Below are 23,371 nucleotides of genomic sequence, written 5' to 3'. Positions count from 1 at the left end.
AGGAAAGGAGAGGAAGAGAGAGAGATAGAAACATCAATGATGAGAGAGTCATTGAGGATCGAGCCCTCAACCCGGGCATGTGCCCTGACCAGGAACCGAACCCCAATCGCCTGGATCCTAGGTCGATGCTCAACCGCTGAGCCACGCCCAGCTGGGCACTCCTTGTTTTCTTGAACATAAAAGGCAATCACCATGGCATCTTGGACAGATAGCATGGGCAGCCACACCAGTGATGAGATGGCGGGTAGACTACATCGGACCCTTGCCACTGTCTCAGAACTGCAGGTACACATTGACATGCATTGACACTGCCACTGGCCTGTTGCAAGCATAGCCTAGTAAAAAAGCAACCCAGAAGGCTACCATACAGGGACTTAGGAAGTGGTGTGCTACATACAGGCAGCCCATGGACATCAAGAGTGACCAAGGGACTCATTTCACTGGCCACCAGGTGTAGAACTGGGCCAATGGGAACAATATAATGTGGCACTTCCATCTCCCCTACAATCCTAAAGCCACTGGATCGATTGAGAGGATGAACAGATTGTTAAAACAGGCTCTGCAAAGAGAAACCCACTTTTTAAAGGGGTGGGCACAGAGGTTGCCAGAAGCTCCAATGGAACTCAACAGCTACATCAGACAAGTGTGTCCTAGAGCATATCACCTCTTAACCAGTGGACCACTAACAGCAATGAGGATTCAGCTGGAGAGCTTGACTGCTGAATGGACTCCTCAAATAGGGTCACATAATGCCATGTTGTTGAAGGCTCCACATGACCTAGGGCCAAGGACCAGTCACCTACAAGTACCCTGGGTATGGCAGGTTCCCCCCAGATGTTTTGCGCTCCTTGGAGTCTATGGGGAGGGACAAAATCTTAACTTACAGATAACTCCTTGGTTGCTTCCAACACCCCCTCATTGGTTGGTGGTGCAGAACTCATCAGACCAAACACTGACTAAGGGCACGCCCTTTGGAGCGATTTGGAGTATTATCATTCTTCCCTTTAAGGCAGTGCCCCCAACTGCCCCATCCTCTGCTGGGAACACTGTGTGGTATTATAAACCAGGGCAGAAACCACTCCCAGCCACCCTTCTTAATACAGATGACAAAGTAGCCTGTATTTTGCCCGAAGCTTGTGACTTACTCTTGCACGTGCCTGTAACTTCTTTGTCTTTTTGGCCTTAGCATGCAGCATGGTAGATATATCCTTTATCACTTTTCTCCCCACCTGTAGCCACTGTTAGTTTAGAATGGCAGGTCACCACATTCCTAGTCATACTGCCCAAGCTCTTAATAGTACTAAGTATGCTATAGATTTTTCAGAACAATGCAAATGAGAAAAATAGTGTTGCAAAACCACATGGCTTTACTTACTGCTGCCCAAGGAGGAACTTGCACCCTTACATATACTGATTGTTGTGTATATATATTCCTGATAATCATCATAATATATCCCTTGCTCTGACCTAAATGACCAACCAAATTACAACTATTCAACAGGTAGGAATTGATTCTCTGTCCGTGTGATTTCAGGCTTTGTCACTACCTTAGAAGCGGCTCTGTTCGGCATTATTATTTTGTTTGTAAATTACACTGGGCATCTAGAGTACACTGTTGCTGTGCCCTCTGACTCCAAACATGGTACAAAGGCTCTGAGGAAATTTGTGGAAGGTTGGCACATAGAATGGAAGGACCCGTATTACATCGGGGGTGGAGTGAAGGGGAACTCATTTTAGAGATTTATTATGGCTCCAACAGTAAAGGCCTCTGGGAAATGTGGACTCTATATTTAACTTTCTGTGACTGTTTAACTCTCTGTAGCCTCAGGTTTCGCCCTAGCAAGGAGGTTAATGAATATATAGAGAGTGGAAAACTGCCTGATATTATCTGTTAACTTAGAAATGCATTGTTTAAGTTACGTAATGTCTGGTCACTGGGGTGTACAAATAAAAAAATTTTTAAAAGAGAAATCCATTGTTCTTTCTGGTGGTCTACATGACTACCCACTGTATTGTTTTACTATTAACCCCTATAAAAAATAGACCCTGTCCTGGAAGGGGGTGGATTCTTCCCTGCTGGCCACTACTGGGAGCAAGCAGCTGCTTTGCCTGGGTATGTAAGTTTCTCCTATTAAAGCTCTTAGAGCATTGGCCAGCGGATTGAAGCATCCTGGGTTCGGTTCTGGCCAAGGCACGTACCTTGGTTGCAGGCCCTATCCTAGTCGGGGTCATTTAAGAATATGGTGGATCTTGGACAATTCCAGCAGCAAATTCATTTATTAGTAATAAACCCAATGCAAGCTAATACTGCTCAAAATCCTCTAAAATGGCACTCTTGGGAAAGTAGTTTATTAGAATTGTAGAATTTCTCAGTGCAAGGAATTATCTTTCCTTGGAATTTAGATAGAATAAACAATTAAATGCCAAAAATTCAATGTTTTTCTTTTTTTCCTTCTATTTTTAAGACTCAGAAACTGTGGATGTAAGCAACTGATCATATCTCTAAGATTTGACTCTTTCTGGAGAAAACTACAGTCTTGATCTTGATCTGATATATAGTCCCTGTAGATTCTAGATTCTCAATGGGAGAAGACACCATGCAGAGATTTTAGCCCAGGAGCCCTTTTCTTTTTTTTTTTTTTTTTTTAAGTAGGATCCCAGTGATGTCCTCAAGGAGCAGCTGGCTTAAAAACTTCTTGGAAGGAGAAGGAGGGATCTTTGTTACAAACTTCCGTCCCTCCTCCTGCTTCTGTTCCCTTACCCTCTGCCCCCTGCAGAGTTGTGGTTTCTGGGAATCAGCAAGTAAGATCACAAGTGGTCTTTTCTTTTTTCACGCTCTCCCATAAAGAAAGCTTTATCACGTGTGGCCTTACACTTGCAGCAAATTGCAAAGAAATGGCTCAAAGGCTTCAGCTCTTTCTGTGCCCTGAGAGCTAAGATGCACGTCAGTGGCTTTGCCAGCGTGGCCTGTTCTCTGCCGACTGCCAGAGAAAAGAGGCCAGGAGGAAAGAGGAAAGAAAAGAGATTGCCCAGGGGTGAGGCCATGCCCCTCATCTTTTCTTCCTCTTAATCTGCACTGTCTGTATCCATCCAGGCTCACCCCACCTGGCAGAGATCCTCGGAGCTGCTGCATCACTCACCCCAGTCTGCTCTCTGTCTGTGCAGCGTGGTCCAGCCTCTTGCTGAGCACATTGGGAGGAATCAGCTGTCTTTGATCTCCACCTCCAGGTAAGATTTGGCTCCTGCTTTCCTATTTTGTGACTATCACATCACATTCTCACAAAGGAGAGGTTAATAAACCCTTGAGTTCTGCATAGTGTCTTAGTCAGAACACTTTTCCATGAAGCATGTTGGGCCCCTTGCTAGGTTGCTGGAAATAGGAGAGACTGGTTAAAGAAACCAGACACACTAAGATCTAGGTTCACATTTTTACTCTGATAGTTATTATTTAGGAAGTTTTTGACAAGTTACTTAACTGCTCTGAGCCATATCAAAATGGGAATTATAATGCTAACTTGTTCGGTTATATTTAAGCATTAGCCAAAAATATATAAATCACCTGGCACATAAATAGTGCCTATTAAATCTGAACCTGACACAATTACTTTTATTGGAGGATCAGCTTTCTAAAGAATGCACATTCCTTCTTAGCAAGCACCGTGAGGCTATTTTCCCTCCTCAAAGGAGGGATCCTGGTATCCATAAGACAAGCTAGCACAGAGGTTTTCTTCAGGTGAGATGACTAAGAGAAGAGAGTGATGGCAAGTGGCTGCCTTTCTCCTTTGGGGCAGTCTTTGGAGGCTGACGACTGGATGATCGGTCACAGGATCAGGGCATTTGAGTGCTCCAACTACAAGCTTCTTAGGCCACCTGAGCTCTTTAAACACTGATTGATTTTCAAACCCATGTCGACAAAAAATTCAATTTTTTTCCAACTAAAATGAAGAAAAACTGCTTGGTTACTTTTTTTTTTTGGCCTCTAGAATAAGTTAGACTCTAACCCAGAATGCTGGATGAAAACTTGGCCATGATTCTTTCTTGGAGTCATCTCTACAAGTAGTAGAACAATTAAGAATCTGCCAAATGCAAATCTTTCTAAGTAACTGTGTGCTGTTGCTCTACTTCTGCAATTGCAAATGGAGAGAGCAAGAGAGCATGAGCACCTGCCGGCCCCAAGGATCTTTCTATTCATGTCATTGATCTTCTGCCCCCTCACTTCACAGAGGGATGAAAAACTCAATCTCATATACGGCAGCCTCTTGAAACATATTATACTTGAGGTGAACTTCAAATTAGCCATCAAGATGAAATTATCTTTTCAGTAAAACTATTCAGTGTCAATATTTTACTCTGGGTATCATTTTGTCCTAACATAGCATCCATTAGGATGACCATAGTTCTCCTGTTTTGGAATTGCTCCTGGATTCTAGCAAGAGTGATTTTTGTGTCAACATCTCCAAATGTAAGAAGACAGTCTATTTTGGTGTCTCAAGTTTTTAATATTCTTTTCAACATGATTTTTCTCTCTCTAGCATTAGCATTCTAAATGTAACCCTTTTAATGTTTCCGATATACAGTTAGTGTAAGTGATAGTAATTTTCTTATTAAACAATTTATTTTCATTTTCCAGTCACTGGCTGTAATATTATGGCTGATGGGAAATAATATTTCTGAATTCCTAAAACAGTAGGTCAATTTGAATTATATAGTTTAGTTTCTTGGAAGAAGGTTGCATTTTAAACTATACATCTAATGTTATTTATTTTGTATTTTAAAATCTCTTAGGTTTATATATTTTTTGCTTGGTGATATTTTTATATCTATTATTTTAAAATATTTTTATATAATAAATTGGTGTTTGTTATAGAAAACTTAGAAAACATGGACACACAAAACATGTTTTAAAATCATCTGCAATATTACCAACCAGAAATAATGAGTGTCAACATTTTCTTAATAAACTTTCTTAAGCTTTGTTTCTATGCATACACACACACATATCCATAGTGAATGTATGGGTTTTTTTTTTTTTATAAAATAGGATATTATTTATAGTGTTTAGAAGCATGTATTTTTAAAACCAACTCTGTGATGAAAATAGTTCTATATAACTATATTTCTTTACACTAATTTCTAAGGGTTTCAAAAGATGTCATTGCATGACTACACCATAATTTGTTCAACATTTAGTTATTTTGATTTTTTTTTAAATCATTATAAGCACTGGGTTTCTTTGGGAATTTAATTAAAGGTACTTAGCAGTTTTGTTCTGAAGTAGCCTATTTAACATTGTATAACCCCGTGTTTCCCAGACTCCCTTTTCATTGTTCTGCAAAATATTGTTCTAGAAAAGTAGTTTTAGTGATTCAATGGATATATGAAGTTAGCTGTTGGTATTAGATAGTTGGTAATGAAGAATCCCAATGTTCTTAGTTTCTTAGAATTTGTCCTTTTAAAATCAGAAATGATGTTGAATTTTGTTACTTGCTGTTTTGCGTCTACTGAGATTTTGTTATTTTTAAATTTGAATTTTCTTATTGCCAACTTAATCGAGGGATGATTGACAAATAAAAGATATATATTTAAGGTGTACAGTGTGATGTTTTGATATACATGTATGACATTTTGAATTCTTAATGTGCTGATGAATATTAAGGTGAATAAAGTTCCTAATATTTTTACATTTTAAAACTAGATATTAATTATAAAATATTAATTAATTTGAATTTACTAGTATTTTTAGGATTTTAGCATGTCTAGATTTGGTCTGAAGTTTTCCTCTTTGTGCAAGCTTAATGAAATTTTGTTATCAAGGTAACTTTAGCTTTGTCAAATGAATGGGCACTATTATTATATCTTTCCATTATTTGCTATCTTTCTTTGAAAGATATCTCTTTGTAAAGCACTCCTATTACATCATCTATCCTTAGTATTTTTGTTTAGGAGCTAGTTTTAAAGTATTTTTGTTAATGCTTCCTTGGCTATCTTTCTCTTCTGGTTTATGTCAATACAAGTAATTAATATTTGCTAGAAAGTTATCCATTTTGTTGAGATTTTAGTTATATCTTAGTAATGTGCATATTTTTTATGTTTTATATTCCTAAACATCTATATTTATATCTTACTAATATTGTATTCTTGTGTTTTTGTCTTTTGACCTTGTTTAGCATTATCACCTCTTCATTTACTTTAGTTTTGGGGTTTTTAATTTTTTTTCTGTTTTACTTACTTTCCTTTGTCCATATTTTGAAAGTAAAAGTTATGCATGTTCATGAAATCAACTAATCTATGTTTAATAATGTTTATTTTAAAACCAGGCCTTTGCTGTACACTTCTCAACACTTCACACTGCCTGAAAAAATCCTCTATACTTTTAAGTTGTTTAGGGCTTTCTTTTGATATTTAACTCAGTAACCTACATAGAGGCAGAATGAACTTAAATTTCTACCGCAGCACTTGAAATTTTGCTCCTAATGTTATTCCTTTAGTTAGAATGATGAAGATACAGAAGACCTCTACTAATATACACATGCATCTTCTGATAGACATTAGGGTGACTCAGAAGTTATTTTATTTTTTAATTCTTCCACTTAGATTTCTTTCTCAGGCAGTCACTGAGCCACATGGAATCCTAAAGAAATGAGGCACATGATATGTAAATATTGATGTGAGCAGAGATAAAATAGGTTTAGAGTATGTGAGCATGTCCAGGACTTGGTAAGGACGAGGGGGTGGGAAACTAGACATAGAAAGGGGTCCATCTTTCTTATTTTAAGGCAGCTCGAAGACTGCTTTTGCCTGAATTAAACCTAAGTCTGAGATACCAATTTTACTGCTTCCTTATTTGTCAAACTAAGATGATAGCACAAATTAGCCTCTTTTTTTTTTTTTTTTTTTTTTTTTTGCCAGATTTTAAGGCTTTGGATGTTGCAGACTTACAGGAATCACAGTGCGGTATTATAGACTCTACAATGGGCATCAATCTTTTCTAACCATTCTACTAAGAAGATAGATTTAAAGGCTTTAAAGACTTAATTCTAATGAAGCAATGTTCAAATGGTTGAATTCCTCTTCTTCCTTTGCTGCTTGCTTCTAGTTTAAGCTGGCAAGACCACAAAGTTAGCAGAATTCTGCCTCATTATTTATTCCAAAGGCAACATTTAAATTTATTCTTTGCCATAATGAGGCTGAAACTAGAGGGAAATGCTGGCAACCGAGTCCTGATAGCAGGATTAGTTAATCAAACATCCTGGTCAATTTTAATTGAAGAACTTTGCCAGTTTACTGTGGTACAATAAGATGCCTTCGTGTCAAATTATGCCTACAGAGTAGTGATCTACTGTGAATAAAAATAGTATTTAATAAACTGTGTGAATTTGAATGAAATGTTTTTGTTTTTCACTTTTTAAAATCAACTTTGACAGATCAGAGTCAAGAGACATTTTCATAATGGACACTTCATCCAAAGAAAATATCCAGTTATTCTGCAAAAACTCAGTGCATCCTGTTGAGAGGCCTTCCTTTAAAACAGAATATTCCCCCTCAGAGGAAAAACAGCGGTGCTGTGGTGAACTAAAGGTAACAAACAATTAAATGCTAAAAACTGTAAGTAGTGAACTGAAGAATAACAAAAAATTAAGTGGAGCCCAGCCGGGCGTGGCTCAGCGGGTGAGCGTCGACCTAGGATCCAGGCGATCGGGGTTCAATTCCCGGTCAGGGCACATGCCCGGGTTGCAGGCTCGATCAATGACTCTCTCATCATTGATGTTTCTGTCTCTCTCTCCCTCTCCTTAGCCTCTTTCTGAAATCAATAAAGATATATTTTAAAAAAAATAAAAATAAAAAGGAGGAATTCTTACCTTTAAAAAAAAAAAAAATTAAGTGGAATTGATACTCTTGGATCTCTGTCCAGATATTTTTTCTATACAATATAACTAGATGCAAAAAATTTTCTTCCTTCTTAAAAAGCGATCTTAGCCCTTGCCGTTGTGGCTCAGTTGGTTGAGCATCGTCCCATGCACGGAAAGGTCACAGGTTTGAATCCCAGGCATGGCACATGCCCAAATTGCGGGTTTGATCCCCGGTTGGGGTGCATACAGGAGGCAGCTGATCAGTGTTTCTCACATCGATGTTTCTCTTTCTCCCTCTCCCTTCCTCTCTCTCTAAATCAATAAAAATATATATTTTTAAAAGTGATCTTAGATGCAATTTATTGAAACCACACTTTGCAAGGCAATGAAAGCAATCTCTGCCTGACCATGTAGATTACATTACTAAATGTTATTTTCTGGCTCATTTGAATGCCCCTCTTAAACAGAAAAAAAGAGAGAAAGGAGAAACTAATATTTATTAAATATCTACCATATGCCAGATACCAGATATTATACTACACATAGTTACAACATTCAATCTATGAAACATCTCCATTATTCCATTTTAAAAATAAAATATTTGACTCTTCTTGCTACATAGTAAGGGATGGCAGGGTGGGAGGAAGGTTAAATGGTGCTTTTTGTCACTCCAACTTCTTGTTCTTTCTTTGTACCAAACATTCACTCAGCCTACCTTATGGATACCCTATTAAATACCCAGGTCTAGCAAAATACATAAGCCAGATATCAAAAGAATCCATGCACCATCACTAGGAAACACACAGCAATGATTGCTAGACCTGTGATAAGATGTTAAGATTTTGGTTTATGGTTTTTGTTTTATTTTCTTACCTATGAATGGTTCCTGCCTCTCTTTGCTTCACCATACAATGAATCTTCTTTTCAAAGCCAAGACTCCTTTGAATGTCCTTTGGGAGAAGGCGGAAGAAAAGAGAAAAAAGGGAATTTGACCTACATTCTGAGTAAAAATCTGTTATTTCTAAGTGAACCTGAATTTTTAGAAATTTACATGAGCTTGAGGCTGAAATGCTTAAATAAAATTTCCCTTTCTTTCTTCCTTTCTTTCTTTCTTTCTTTCTTTCTTTCTTTCTTTCTTTCTTTCTTTCTTTCTTTCTTTCTTTCTTTCTTTCTAGTGGTATTTCATTATTTTATTTATTTTTATTTTTACCCTTTATTTTATTTTATTATTCTTTCCATCCCCGTTTATCCCCATATACCCTCTTCCACCTCCACCCCACCCCCCGTAACCTCCCCCCCACTAAAATTTTCAATGATAACAAGCTTGTTATATTGTTTTGGGTTTGGGGCTTTGTTTGCTTAGTAAGTTTCCAGTTGTGTGTCAAGCTGCAGTGAGACTAAGTGTGACCTGTCATATTTTCCAGGTGTTCCTGGGCGCCTTGTCTTTTGTTTACTTTGCCAAAGCCCTGGCAGGAGGCTATCTGAAGAGCACTATCACTCAAATAGAGAGAAGGTTTGAAATCCCCTCTTCACTGGTGGGAGTTATTGATGGAAGTTTTGAAATTGGTAGGTATTGCAGATGCCTGACTTCACTTTTAAGCACAAGATCTTCTAGGCACGACTAAAGAACATCTTCACTGTAATTTTTTCTCACTGAGCAACCAGCAGCATATTTCCAGGCATCCACTATTATATGACTCATACATTTCAGAGTTCCCAATCAGAGGGACAGGCTTTCCTGGAGGAGAGGGTGAGGTGCTATCAGTATTTTGAGTTTAAAAGTATGTGGAAAGAGTGTTTATAGAAGAGTTATATATCCTGGAAGCTCTGTGACTCAAAATTTGGAAGAATCCAAATGGGCTGTATGAAAAATTATTGTAATTATTGAAGAAGTTGAACCATTAAAGGGGGCTTATGCCCAGTTGCTTAGAAAGGAGAGAGAGGAATTCTGTTGACAAGAAGAGTAGAGCAAAGCAGATAACAAAAATTCTACACTCAGCTGTCTTTGGTTAGCGATTGACACCCTCTTAGAATATGAAAAGAGCAGTTGAGCCCTGTCCAAATTTTGGAAGTACTTTAAAAGGTATTAGCCCAGTCAGCTTCCTGAATTGAAGGATCTAAGCCTTACCCAGCCAGTTTCTCCTCAATATTTCCATCAATCCAGCTCATATCCCTGCTCATGAAGCATCATTGACAGCTTTGATATTCTATTTCTAGTCCTGTCAGAAGGAAGCAGGGGGAGGGCCTGTGGGACAGTATTTATAAAGTCTGCAGTGGTGTACATAATGTCCTGGGCCTTCACACTCACTCACTCACTAACTCACCCAGAGCAACATCTAGTCCTTCAAGCTCCCATTCATGGTAAGTGCCCTGTACCATTTTTGTACCTTGTATAGTGTATTTTTACTGTACTTTTTCTATGTTTAGATATACAAATACTTACCACTGTGTTACAATCACCTACAGCATTCAGTACAGTAACATGCTATACAGCTTTGTAGGCTAAGAACAATAGACTTTTTCATGCAGCTTTGATGTGTAGTAGGCTAGCCCATCTAGGTACAATATTGATTTCTAAATGTTATCTGTATGCAGCAACCTTGTTTAATTTTGTTAATGTCAATTGATTGTCTATAGTGTAGAGTTTTCTGGATAGACAGTCATATCATCTGAAACATAAGATGATGTTATATTATCCTTTCTAAATTCATAGATCTGTGATTTATTGTTTTTGCCTTGTTGCTTTGGCCTCAGTGTTATGGTGAATAAAATCAGTGAAAGTGGGCATCCTTCTCTTATATCTGACTTTAATTAAAATGCTTTTAAAATTTTATAATTAAGCAATATGTTTCATTATGGTTTTGATGTATACACCTTAAAAGTTAATTTGCTCAGGTATTTTTTATTATAAATGAGTGACCAATTATGTTGAATGTTTTTCTACATCTGTTAAGCTCACCATAGTGATTTAATTAATTTTCTCTTTGGTAATAATTCTGTACTCTTGGAATAAGCTATCCTTGGACTTTTATTGTCCTTGTGTAGTTTTGGTTTCAAAGAATATTAGTCTTATAAGATGGGTTGAGTATTTTTCTGCTATCTGAAATACTATGTGAGTGTGTGTGTGTGAGTGTGTGTGTGTGCATGTGTGGAGAGAGAGAGAGAAAGTGTGTGTGGGAAAAGAGAATCTGTTACGTGAAAGTTTGGTAGAACATACTTTTTAATTCTGTACAACTGTTGTCTTCTACTAAATACTTAAATGGGAAATGAGAAATCTCATACTCAACTTTTTATATGAAAACTCAAAGGAGGTTAAGTCTTCCTAAAGCCATAAAGCCTGGAGCCACTATGCAATCTACTTTTCTCACTATCATTGTTGTCCTCAAGGCTAGAAAAAAATTGCTGCTCTCTTTGCACTTGACTAAAGCTGGCACTGTGAAAAAACAGTAGTAAATTAGATGATTGCTTACAGATGTAAGGAAACACTCTTGCTAGAAAATTGGAAACACTGAGAAGGACCTTAATCAAGGCTACCCATCAGCCATCACAATCAATTGCTGCGGTATGGCTAAGTTCCTGCTCTATCTAGCACTCCAGTTCTTAAAAAAAACTAAATAGCCCAAATGAAAATAGTTTAAACTTTAAAGCCCCTTGATATCTAAGACCCTAAATAGCATTTCTCAAAGTATGTTCCAGGAGCCATCTTCATAACACATGTGAGCTACTATTAAAATGATGGGAGCTGCCAAGATTCTGCATTTTTTATGTTTCTATTTCCCTTACCACCTTGTTCCAGCAGTTTTGTGCAAAGGAAAGCACAAGAACATCATCTCTAAAGCATGGTTAGGAAGTTATCTCCATCATCACATGCATCTTTAGAGATATTTCAGAAAGGCTAATTCCCACCTTCAAAAAATATTCCTCAATTCTTTTTTGGAAAACAGATAGATTGGTATATTTTGTGGAGACTTTTTATTTTATAAAATTTATAAGTATACCTGGAAGTTATATAATTGATATGTTCCTAAAGTTGTTTATGTGGTATAATTTTTATTTCTATTTTGAATCTTATCTTTTTTTGTAAAAAAGATATAAACAAATTGTAAAATGTCACTTGTGTAAAGGTGAATTTTATAATTTGATTTCATTTTAAGTGAGGTACAGTTGTTTTGCTTTTTTTATAGGGAATATCAGCTAAAGCAAGAATATGTGATGTATGTTTCAAGAGCAAATGGGAAACTAATAGAAGTTTTATTAGAAAACTTTAATAAGTGAAGAAACAATAATAAAGTTTACTTTAAAATCAGAAAAGAAAACTTAAGAGAACAGCTAAAGAATGCCTTCTACAATTCGATTTCTGATAACACACTTTAAAAAGACAAATAATTACAGTGTGTGAAAATGAGGTAGAAGACTTGGTCATTAAAACTTTCTGCCAAAGGGGTAATATGACTGACGTAACAAATAAAAAGACAATTCCAACAGTCATCTCAGATTAAACGAAAGAAAGTCAAATGATAGGAATGATGGTGGGAGATGGTTTAGTCAAAACACAATATGACTCTAGACAGGTTTGCTCTAGACATTCACTCACTTAAGGTTACTTAGTTATCCTGATGATTTTTTAAGTTCTCTAACTTATGAAAATGTTATTTTTTTTCTCAAAGGGAATCTCTTAGTGATAACATTTGTTAGCTACTTTGGAGCCAGACTTCACAGGCCAAAAATCATTGGAGCAGGGTGCCTGATCATGGGAGTTGGAACGTTGCTCATTGCATTGCCTCAGTTCTTCATGGAACAGTAAGTCTAAAGCAGCCATCCTGTCCTTGCTTTACCAACAACTGCATTTCTCCCTTTTTATGGTTATAATTAATTATTTAAATTTTTAAAAATAGCCCATGTTTTAAACCATGATAAATTATATCTTATTGTTATTACATCTACTTTGGGCAGAATTTCAGAACACTTGCAATTTTACTTATAATTTAATAACCTGCAAGAAAAAAAATTTTGATGTACTATTTACTATACATCGATGTCAACAACATTAAAGGAAAATTTTCACTTATATTCTTCATTCAAATGCTTTAATTTACCTGTGGAGGCAAAATTAAATAAGCAAAAATAAATTAACATATTATGTGGTAAATATCAAATGGGTAATGAATGAATGCCGCAGATAATATGCTGGATCGCGGACATTGTCATTAAAATATTGCTTGTCCTCTGATTCGGAGATAATCATGATTTTACCAAGCATTGGCAATTTTTTTTGCCAAGATAGTATGTGACTTAGAGTCGTTATTTTATATTAAAGTGAGCCTCTATAAATGTCTTATTTTCTTTCACTACACTGGATAATTGATCAGCTCAAACGTGGTGCCTGCCTATGAAGCAGACCTTCTGGCTGTGTCTTCAGAAACTCCGCTATTAAACGCTGGTTTGGTCCAGTCATTCAGGTTCAGAGATAGCTGAGAACTCAAACAAATGCCCTGAGTCATGTAGTATCCATTTACTATTTTAGCACAATATTAAATGAGTCTGTAGTAAAGAAAATGTTCTTTTTATACAGGTACAAATATGAAAGGTATTCTTTCTCCAATTCCACTCTTAGCACCTCTCCATGTCTCCTGGAGTCAAACAGTCCATTACCAACCTCAATTCAGGAAAAATCACAATCCAGAATAAATAATGGTAAGATGATTTTGTTTCTACTTTAAAAAACAAAGTTTTTAAAAAAGACTTCATATGTTCCCTACTATGGACCAAATATCTATATAATTTTTGCTGTCAAAGCTTTACTATTTAAATCGAGATATTATAGTGCCATAAAAATTCTTAGAATATGAAGCAGTTTATGATGAGAGCCTAAGAAAATACACAATCAAATCTTATGGGTCAGGGAGCATTCATTGCTGGTGACAGGAAAGCTTCCAGTGGTTTCAAGTAAGGCGGGCTGTAAAATCAGGATAAAACTAGTTTAGCATTTAAGAATCTCAGTCCATTGATCAGATATAAAAGAAATATATTTTTCCTGAGGACTCAAATTAATTTCTGTATTTAACCTCTTTTCCATCAGAATGGCAACAACTTAATCTCAGTCCATTTTCCCCTAATCTTCACCCTTTTCTCAGGGGCTGCTTACATTCTAAGGAGGTTACATAATAGTAAAAGAGGGAGTTATGGGAGGGGGATCTTTAGTGTCATTGGTGCCCTGTCATCTTAGACATCTAATCCTTCTGGCCTCAGCGTTTGGTCATGCATGTCACCTTGGGGTCATTTCATGTCCATGTCCATGTTTTTAACACAGAAGCTCTCTCTGATGCAGGAGTGAGTGCCTTGGAAACATAGATATAATTCTACTTCCCCCACAAGATAGGAGTTGGGGAATTTTGTTAGAATGATAGAATTCCATGTCGCTGATGCACATTACACAGCAATGCTATGTATGACCCACCCTTGGGGACAGGGGAATCCTCTCTTCTGTGTTACTGTAGACATTGGAAACCCTGTGAGGAGCTGAAGATAGGGGTGCTTAGCTGCATTGCGCAACCATTTCATGTGTGGGGTCTTGCCACCTCCCTAGACTTTGCCTGCACACGGTGGCACAGGTTCTCCTCATTCATGGGATCCAAAAACATACCCACAGGTGTTCGCCATGTCTCTGGGATGCTGCTCAGGCAGGACCTCAAATGCCCTCTCTTCGTAGCCCTTCAGCATCAATATGCTCAACTCCTGAACTCTTCCTTCCCGCCTCCCCCATCTCATGCCCTATTCCTATCCTGCAGTAGATTTCTATAAAGTGTGGAAGCCTTTCTTTTATATACCTGCTACCCATCCAAATCTTTTATCTGTACCATAAGACCTTTTCATTCTCTAATATCCTCATTAATGCTTTCTTTGGAGATTTCCTTTTCCTGAGCAGTGAACACTCAAGGTCTGGCTGTTTGAATAAAGGGAAGGGCCAGAGGATTAAAAGAAATAAGAAATATGAGGGGAGAAAGTAGGGGAGGACATTCTGGGCCTAAAGATATCATGGATGGTAAATTTAATTCAGGCCCACATACAGAGACAAGGACCCGAGCTAAAGAGTTCGGATTTTCATCTGTGCACCAGGTACAGGCATTGAAGATATTTTGTTTTTTTTTTAGACCATCAGGGAAGAGACTGATATAAATGAGAATATAACTAATTAGGAAATATTTAAAACTTTAACATTAATAAAGAAACATAAGGTTATTAAAAGAAACATAGGGTTTCTTTTCAGAGAATGAAAATGTTTTTGATGTAAAGAGACAGTTATTAAGTATGTACAGAGTATAAGACTTACCACTCAATCCGTTTCTTCAAAGTCACAGACATATGTGGGCATTAGACAGAGTGAACGCCAGGCTCATCCTAAAGACGATAGTAAGGTAAATATAGGACTCTTCTCAAAAGTGCTCCATGCATGACCCCATTTCCCCCATGATCCTCTAGAGCAGAGGTGTCCAATAGGACTCTCGTGATGGTGAAAATGCTTTATATCTATGCTGTGTAATACAGTAGCCATTAGCCACATGTGACTGTTAGGTACTTGAAATATAGCTAGTGTGACTGAGGAGTAGGATTTTTAGCTTTATGTCACTTTAATTTAAATTTCAACAGCCACATGTAGCTTGTGTACTATATTGGAAAGTACAGATTTAAGGTGTCTATAATTATCTATAAGACTTACCAACAAGCTTGTTAGAAAAACACAAATAAATGTTAGGGCTACAGTTGACATTAGAATCAATTTTTGGAAAAGGAAGTCCTACTATGCAGGGTGTCCCAAAAAAATGCATACATACTTTAATAGCTGATAGCTCAATTTTGAAAATGAAATACATTTTAAGAAACACTATTTATAATTATTCAAAGTGTGTATACATTTTTTGGGACACCCTATATTTTGGGGAATGGAAAAGAAACCTAGAGAAGATAAGTGAAAAACCCAGGGTCCCTTGGCTACATGTCTGGAAGTGGTGGAATCAAGGCAGGAAGCCACATGGCTGCACAGTGGTCTTTTTTGTTACGCAGTCAGATTCATCTACACGTAAGCATTCACCCCAATTCTTCATAACCCATACTTCACCTTCAAAAATTGCTTTAAGGATTACTAGTAGATGAAAATAATTCCTGCCTCATAGGATTATTAGGAGAATTCAATTTAAAAAATGCCTACAAACTACTTAGTCCAGTGCCTGGCAGAGAGCATTCAGAAATGGTGAGTGTTGGAGGTGGTTAATATTATGCTTTTTATTAAAGTGACTAAACTCTTCAAAGTCTATTTCATTTATGATATGGGAGTAATTATCCAACTTCACATATTCATAGTAAGATATGGCTTTTATGAGAGCTTTTAAAATTGTTAGCCTTAAATTTCACTCTAAAAATATGTCAAAAGTTCTTTTTATTGGAATAGCTATACTACTGAAGCTTGTAGGGTTTTTAATTTTTAGATGAATTGTTCTCTAAACATGAGCCCTAAAGATTTGTTATTCACTATCAAACAATTGTAATTATAGGCAAGGCTACCCAAAGTTGAAGTGTCACCCATATAGAATTTTGAATTTCAGGTAGAACTTGGTCAGCAATAAACTTACAAGTGATTTCTGCTGAAAAATAAAAAAGTTTTAAGGCAAGGAAAGCCTTTGTTCAAAATTTCATGTTTTGTCCTGGACCAGAGGATGTTGAATGTTATTGAAGGGGAGGAATTTCAAGAACTTTAAGTATGAAATAAAAAGAAGAGAGAAAATAAGTAAAGGAACAGGAACAAGAAGCACATGTTCCTAGGTCAAGGTCCCGGGGGGATTCATGCTACCTAAGCTCTTGAACTTACAAAATATTTCCTGATCTTGCTCATGCCTATCAAAGTAGGTCTGTATCTTCTTTTAATTCTGCATTCTAATCTGATTTTAGGACAACTTGTAGAAATGCAGAATTAATATTTAACTTTGATAGAAATCTTATTTTATTCGTCTTGTTTGCTTTCCTTTCAAGACTGTGAAATCGACACCAGCTCCTCCATGTGGGTTTATGTTTTCCTGGGGAATCTTCTTCGTGGAATTGGAGAAACTCCCATTCAGCCCCTAGGCATCACCTACCTTGATGATTTCGCCAGTGAGGACAATGTGGCTTTCTATATCGGTAACGCCCACCTCATTTATCTTCTCGGGAAGCAGGGTACCTGGTTTTCTCAACTCCGTTCTAAACTAAATTGGGTGTGGGAGGCTTTTTACTTCGTGTCCAACTCCTTTCTTCGGTTCACACATTTTTGAAGTCCAGAATGGGGATTTGAATGGTAAAGAAACTTCAAGTAGAAGACCCTATTGCATTAGGGACAGAACATCAGATTAAGAGGAAATAACTGAGCTCAAAGGCAGTGATGTATGACCGTTTGTAAGGAGCTTCATGGACTTTGTGGACTGTGGAAGCATTTAGGTGATATATATAGAGAGAGAGAGATCAGAGAGTCATTACTGGTGTTATTTTCTTACTGAGAGACAATTAATGCCTTAAAAGTGTTCATTCTTCTTCCAAAGCTAACAAGGACTTATTTCCTAATTCAATGAGGTTGAAAAATTGACAAATTAAGTACACTTAAGTAAAGAGTTGAAATATTTTCAGCTACTAACCAGATCTCATTCACATTTCTTGTTTAAAATTTATTAATTTACAAAAGCAAAGAAATGGCACCTTATTTTGTATTATTTTTTTAAATTTTAATTTAATTTTTTTTTTTTTGGTGCAGGGTGTGTACAGACGGTTGCAATTATAGGACCGATCTTTGGCTTCCTATTAGGGTCATTATGTGCCAAACTGTATGTTGACATTGGCTTTGTAAACCTAGGTAAGGGAACTTATTGTTATTTATTCATTTATTTTGCTGTAATTTTATAATGGTTGGTATGGCGTAGAAAATAGCACATTGACTTTTTATAAAAATCACAGGATGGTAATCTTTCATAAAATGAAAATAATCCATGAAAAACTCATTGATAGAATCATCATGCACATTAATAAATGGAATATGAAAAATAGGTGGTGATTAGAACTGGATGACCCATAATTTGTTATTCAGGTGTATCTTTTTTCACTTCTGGTTGGCCAGATCAAACGCATTCCAGCATAGTTAGGACTGCAAGCTGTGGCTACTTCTTGGCTCTTGTTGGTTTCAGGTGTATCAACATTTATTACAGTCACATAAATTGATAATGTGTTTGTTGACTTGCCAGAAAAACCAAGGATTGAAAGATTTCTGGCAACCAAAATTCCCTTCTTTACTATACAAATCTTTCTTAGGTGGAAGCATATGTAATGAGACTAGCTTTCCTTCTAGAGGAGTGCTTGGGTAGGCAATCAATGGGAAACCTTATCTTTCTATAGCTATTAATTTATTTCTTTCCTTGTGAGATGTACACCTTAGAAATATTTAGTATTTTTGTGTTTTGGGTTTTTTTTTAAGAATTCTAAAAAAGCAGTTAGAAATGTTTCATTTTTTAAAATTCTGGAATTGCACTTTGAAATCATTAAGTTAAAATAGAATTCAAAGCTCTTGCACTGATTGTCCCTCTTTAATCAAATAAAATGCAGGTATATTCCAAACATTTTATTTATTCATTCCTTTATTAATTCATTAACCTCCAAAATTTAGTTTACATCGGCTTTATCCCAGGTGCTACTTTACCACAGTGAACAAAACAGCTGAGTTTATTGACTCCTTGAATTTTAAAATCCAGTTACAGAGACTCATATACACAAGAGTATAGGTGTGATGAGTGGCTCAGAAAAAAATGGTTAAGGGGAAGCAATGAAAATGCAGCATTGAACTGATATAAACATTTTACTGATTAAAATGTAGTGGCAATTGACCCTAATTGTCAAAGGACATGTGCTTTTTGTGTTGTTGCTGTCATAGAGGGTGGTGCAGGTGGAGTACAGCAATATGTTTTATGGGTTCTTATATTTAAAAAAAAACAACCCACTTGGTTTGTTTCAAAAAACCTTTGTCAATGTTTACCTTTTAGTCCAATGAGAAATGGTGTCAAACTAAAGTTTTTACAAGATATTGATGATTTATTTACACATACAAATCTTGATTCAGACCTACAAATAGCTCTGAAATATTATTAAATTGCACTTAATGAAAAGCATTTATAGTGCTTCAGACTAGATTTGCTCCACAGGGTACAGGACATATCTCTTCCTTTGAGTAAAATATTAGACAGGGGTTCAATTGGTAAATCAGAGGAAATGGTGCTGATGTGGCAAAGCTGGTGGAAGGTTTGAACCCCCCTAACTCTCCCCCACATGTTACATTCCCTCTGCCATGGGCCCAGGGCTCCCTCTGCAGAGCCCCAGAGCAGAGTTTAGGAACCCTGGGTTCCCTTCCAGTATTTAGACTCTATACTTATAATCTAGGAAACAATAAAAGAAATCATGCTCCACCCTCTTTCCTTCAAAAAGCAAGATGATAATGTTCAGATTAGAAAAAGTGATGTATGAATTATTACTTATTTTGATAATGTGATCGAGCAAATGCTAGGTCTTAAGAAAAAAAAAAGACTTATTTCAACACACTAGCTTTGCTGTGTATACTACGTAGCCATCCTGTCTCTTTTTCAGATCACATCACCATTACCCCAAAGGATCCCCAGTGGGTAGGCGCCTGGTGGCTTGGTTACCTAATCGCAGGAGTCATAAGTCTTCTTGCAGCTGTGCCTTTCTGGTGTTTACCAAAGAGCCTCCTGAGACCCCAAAGTAGAGAGGATGCCAACTCCTCCTCTGAGAAATCCAAGTTTATTATGGATGATCACAACGAATACCAAACACCCCATAGAGAAAAAGCAAAAATAATGGAAATGGCAAGAGGTGAGCCAGATTCTCCTTAATTTTGAAACACTTTCAGTTTTTCTGTTTGGACTTTATAGGGGATCTATAAGTCATACCCCTCTGTCCCCTTCATGTGTTCAGAAAAAAAAATTGAGAAACTATACAGGAAGCAGAAGTGAAGATTTAAAAGTGAGTTTTATTACTGGAAGACGATTGAAGAACATGACCCAAAGTCTTGGTCACCTTCCTGACCGACACCCCCACCCTCACACCTCCTCAGTGGCGACTGTGCAACTATCCCTACAGGATTGCTCTTTCACATCCGTCTGGGGGGACAGAAAAGAATAGAGTGAATCTTCAGGGCTGTGACCTTTGAAAACAGATGGGAGCCACCCATTTGAGAAGTGTGCACCAGTGCATGTCTCCCAGCAGTGATGAAAGAAGTGAGTGGGGTGTACGGCAAAACCATACGTGCTCTAGTGAACTCCCCCCACAGGTAATGGGGATCCATGAGAAAGGTTAGTTCCCCTCAAATGTCCTGGAAGGGTCCCAGCAAGATTTATAGAAAGTCTTCACATTTCTGCTTGACTACCTAATAGGAAGAAGGAAAAATGCCACAGCTCATTTCTTACAGGAAAGTTTGTACATTAAATGGAGACAACGTTCATATGCCTTTCCTTGTGACCATGACCCAAGCTTGAAGAATGACTAGAAAACTGAAGTTCTTGATGTCCCGCCTATGACTCCCTGCTGTGTAGCGAGGGAGTAGTTCATTGTTCTTGCCTTTTATCCATATCAGTTAGAGGAATCTGTTTCTGTCTGACTTGTACCTCTAACTATACTATAAATTTTATGCCCGTAGAAGCGAGCCCTGTGCCTAGATCTGAGCTGGCCAGGTCTCCTCCTTGACCAGCGCCAATGGCTTGATATCCATCGTGAGCATGTGCACCACACTGTAACCGCAGCTGATAATATGACAATGGGACTTAGCCACCTACTCCCTGCTGCCAAGTGTGACTCTGTCTTTAATCACTCCGTGTTAATTTTGTCTTACAGATTTCCTTCCATCACTGAAGAATCTTTTAGGAAATCCAGTGTACTTCTTATATTTGTGTGCAAGCACCGTTCAGTTCAATTCTTTATTCGGCATGGTGACGTATAAGCCAAAGTACATTGAGCAGCAATACGGGCAGTCATCTTCTAAGGCCAACTTTGTCATCGGTACGCTCACCTGTCCTTCACGCTCCCCGAGAAGGACTGTCAGCTGCATCTTGTTCATTGGTAGTACTTTTAGGAAAAAAATTGTTCTAATATTTAGACTGAGGGTATTTTATGGCATTTTAGATATGAAGTAAAAAAGTGTGATTAAAAGTAATCTAGCAGAGTAAAATATTTAGTCTGTGATACAACTTTCTAGCAAAAATGGTTCACAACTCTGGGTGAGTGACCATGAGAATATCACATAGATCAAACATGCATTTTATAATGGATATTTGCCTTTCAAGTGCAGCCCAAATCTCATAACTGTGAACATTTTACCTGGGCACTTTCTAGGGTTATAAAAAGGGAGCATTTATACAGGTTAAAGGTGATCATTACCAAACAAAATTTGTATTTGCTCAGTCAAAAGACTTCTGACTCCTGGCATTTGATTGGGTAACTTAAAAGGGCCGTGTATCTAGCATAGAACTACAGTCAATAATGAGAAAGATATTCAAGGGCAAAGGAGAATAAAGTGCCAGAATCTGCAAATACATGGACACCACCCTGCAACTAGGTGCTTTGAAAATCTGGATTAGCTACTGTTTAGTTTTAATTTAATGCTATTGTTTCAAGGCATAAAGTGTTTTTTTCTAATTTTTAATATATCTTTATTGATTTCAGAGAGAGGAAGGGAGAGGGAGAGAGAGAAAGAGAGAAACATCAGTGATGAGGGAGTCATTGATCGGCTGCCTCCTGCACGCCCTGACTGGGCATCGAGCCCACAACCCGGGCCTGTGCCCTGACCCAGAATCGAACCCCGATCACCTGGATCCTAGGTCCACGCTCAACTGCTGAGTCAGCGCCAGCCAGGCTGTTCTATATTTTTGAATATACCCCTTTATGATAGGAGATTCCAATGGATTAAAATCACTTACTCTTCTTAAAATGTTTAAAGAATTGCTCTATGTATCTATCTCTGAGAGAAACCATTGGGAGTAGATGCTGAGCTTATTTTAGGATATGTAATTTTTCATAAAACACTCCGGGATAATGGACACTTAGATGCTAATCAAGTGGACTCTGTTTAGACTATTCTTCCACTAAATTGTGGATGTTCGGGGTATACCATGGAACTTTTACTTTCAACATTGATTGGTTCAAATTAATTTAATTTTATTATTTGCTAGTTGACCTAAGAAATATTTTAGGTTTTTTTTTCCTCCAATACCCTATCCATACCAATCAGTGCTTTAAATTGACTTTAAGAAGAACAGGGAAGAAATGAAAGTTTGAGACATTCTTGTTTTTTATTTATTTAAAATTTTCCTTTGTGTTTATTGCTGTATAATTTATAAGCAACAATTAAATCCACAGACCTTAAATGTATAGCTCAGCTAAATAAATGTTTATGTATATTATATCTGTATATACATATAGATATATTTATGTAATATATGTGTGTGTATGTGTGTATCTGTGTAGTAACCTTCATCCAGAGCATGTAGCACATTTCAGTACCCCTCAAAGGGGTATTCAAACCTCCTTCTACTCAAGGCTCTTTCCCAAAGCTAATACCTATTCTAAACTCTATCACCATAGATCAGTCTTCCCTGTTTTTGAGCTTTATAAAGATAAAATAGTATGTTAGGTACTCTTTGGTATCTAGCTTTTTTTAACAAAAGTGCAATCTTATGAGATTCATTCCTGTTGGGTGTAGCAGTGTTTTTGTTTCACTGCTGTACAATATTCTATCACATGAATATACCACAGTTTATTTGCTCACTTTATTGTTAACGAACATTTGGATTGTTTTCTGCTTTTGGCTATTGTGAATAACACTGCATGATTATTCTACCTGTATTTTGGTGAGCATATACATCATTTTTCTTGGCTATAGAATAGAATTGCTGGGTCAGAGGGAGTATGTACATTTAGATCCAGAAAATATTACCAAAACCTTTTTTTTACATAAGAGTTATGCAAATTTATACTCCCATTAGAAGTGTTAAGAACGTTGCAGCTGCTTCTGATCCTTGTAACTCTTCCTGTGGTCAGTCTCCTTCATTTCTTCTTCATTGCAATCATTTCTGTGGTGTGGTAGTATCTCATTGTGGTTTCATTTGCATTAACTAATTAACGATGTTGAGCACTTTACGCATCAATATTCTTTTTTGTTAATTATGTTCAAGTCATTTGCCCACTTTTATTGATTTGTCAAACTTTTTCTTATTGATTTGTAGAAACACTGTACTTTTGATACAGGTTCTTTATTAAATACATGCATTAAATACACTGTACTTTTGATACAGGTTCTTTATTAAATACATGCATTTCTCACAGACTTTAATTTGCCTTTTCACTTTCCTAATGGTGAGTTCCTTAATTATAATTAAGTCCAAGTTTTAATCTTTTTCCTTGCCATTAGTGCTATTTTAAGCCTGTTTTGAGAAATCCTTTTCAAA

General features: G+C 36.9%; 1 protein-coding gene across 2 annotated transcripts in view; it reads left to right on the top strand.

Annotated features, from left to right (window-relative positions):
- Positions 1-2,781: 2,781 nt before the first annotated feature.
- Positions 2,782-23,371, top strand: part of SLCO1C1 (solute carrier organic anion transporter family member 1C1) — a 41,524-nt gene continuing 20,934 nt past the window's right edge. Inside the window, exons 1-9 of one of the 2 annotated variants that reach the window (XM_081127313.1) lie at positions 2,782-3,228; positions 7,425-7,578; positions 9,275-9,416; positions 12,518-12,650; positions 13,423-13,544; positions 16,875-17,021; positions 17,626-17,724; positions 19,500-19,745; positions 20,763-20,927. In XM_081127313.1, the coding sequence (XP_080983439.1) occupies positions 7,450-7,578; positions 9,275-9,416; positions 12,518-12,650; positions 13,423-13,544; positions 16,875-17,021; positions 17,626-17,724; positions 19,500-19,745; positions 20,763-20,927 (1,183 nt within the window). In that variant the 5' untranslated portion in view covers positions 2,782-3,228; positions 7,425-7,449. The remainder of the gene's footprint in view (positions 3,229-7,424; positions 7,579-9,274; positions 9,417-12,517; positions 12,651-13,422; positions 13,545-16,874; positions 17,022-17,625; positions 17,725-19,499; positions 19,746-20,762; positions 20,928-23,371) is intronic. The other variant, XM_081127314.1, reaches the window with a different exon arrangement.

This window comes from Miniopterus schreibersii (assembly GCF_964146895.1).
Source record: "Miniopterus schreibersii genome assembly, chromosome: 2".
NCBI classification, from domain to species: Eukaryota; Metazoa; Chordata; class Mammalia; order Chiroptera; family Miniopteridae; genus Miniopterus; species Miniopterus schreibersii.
Note: the sequence above shows the minus strand (reverse complement) of the source record. Positions and strands in the feature narration are given on the sequence as shown.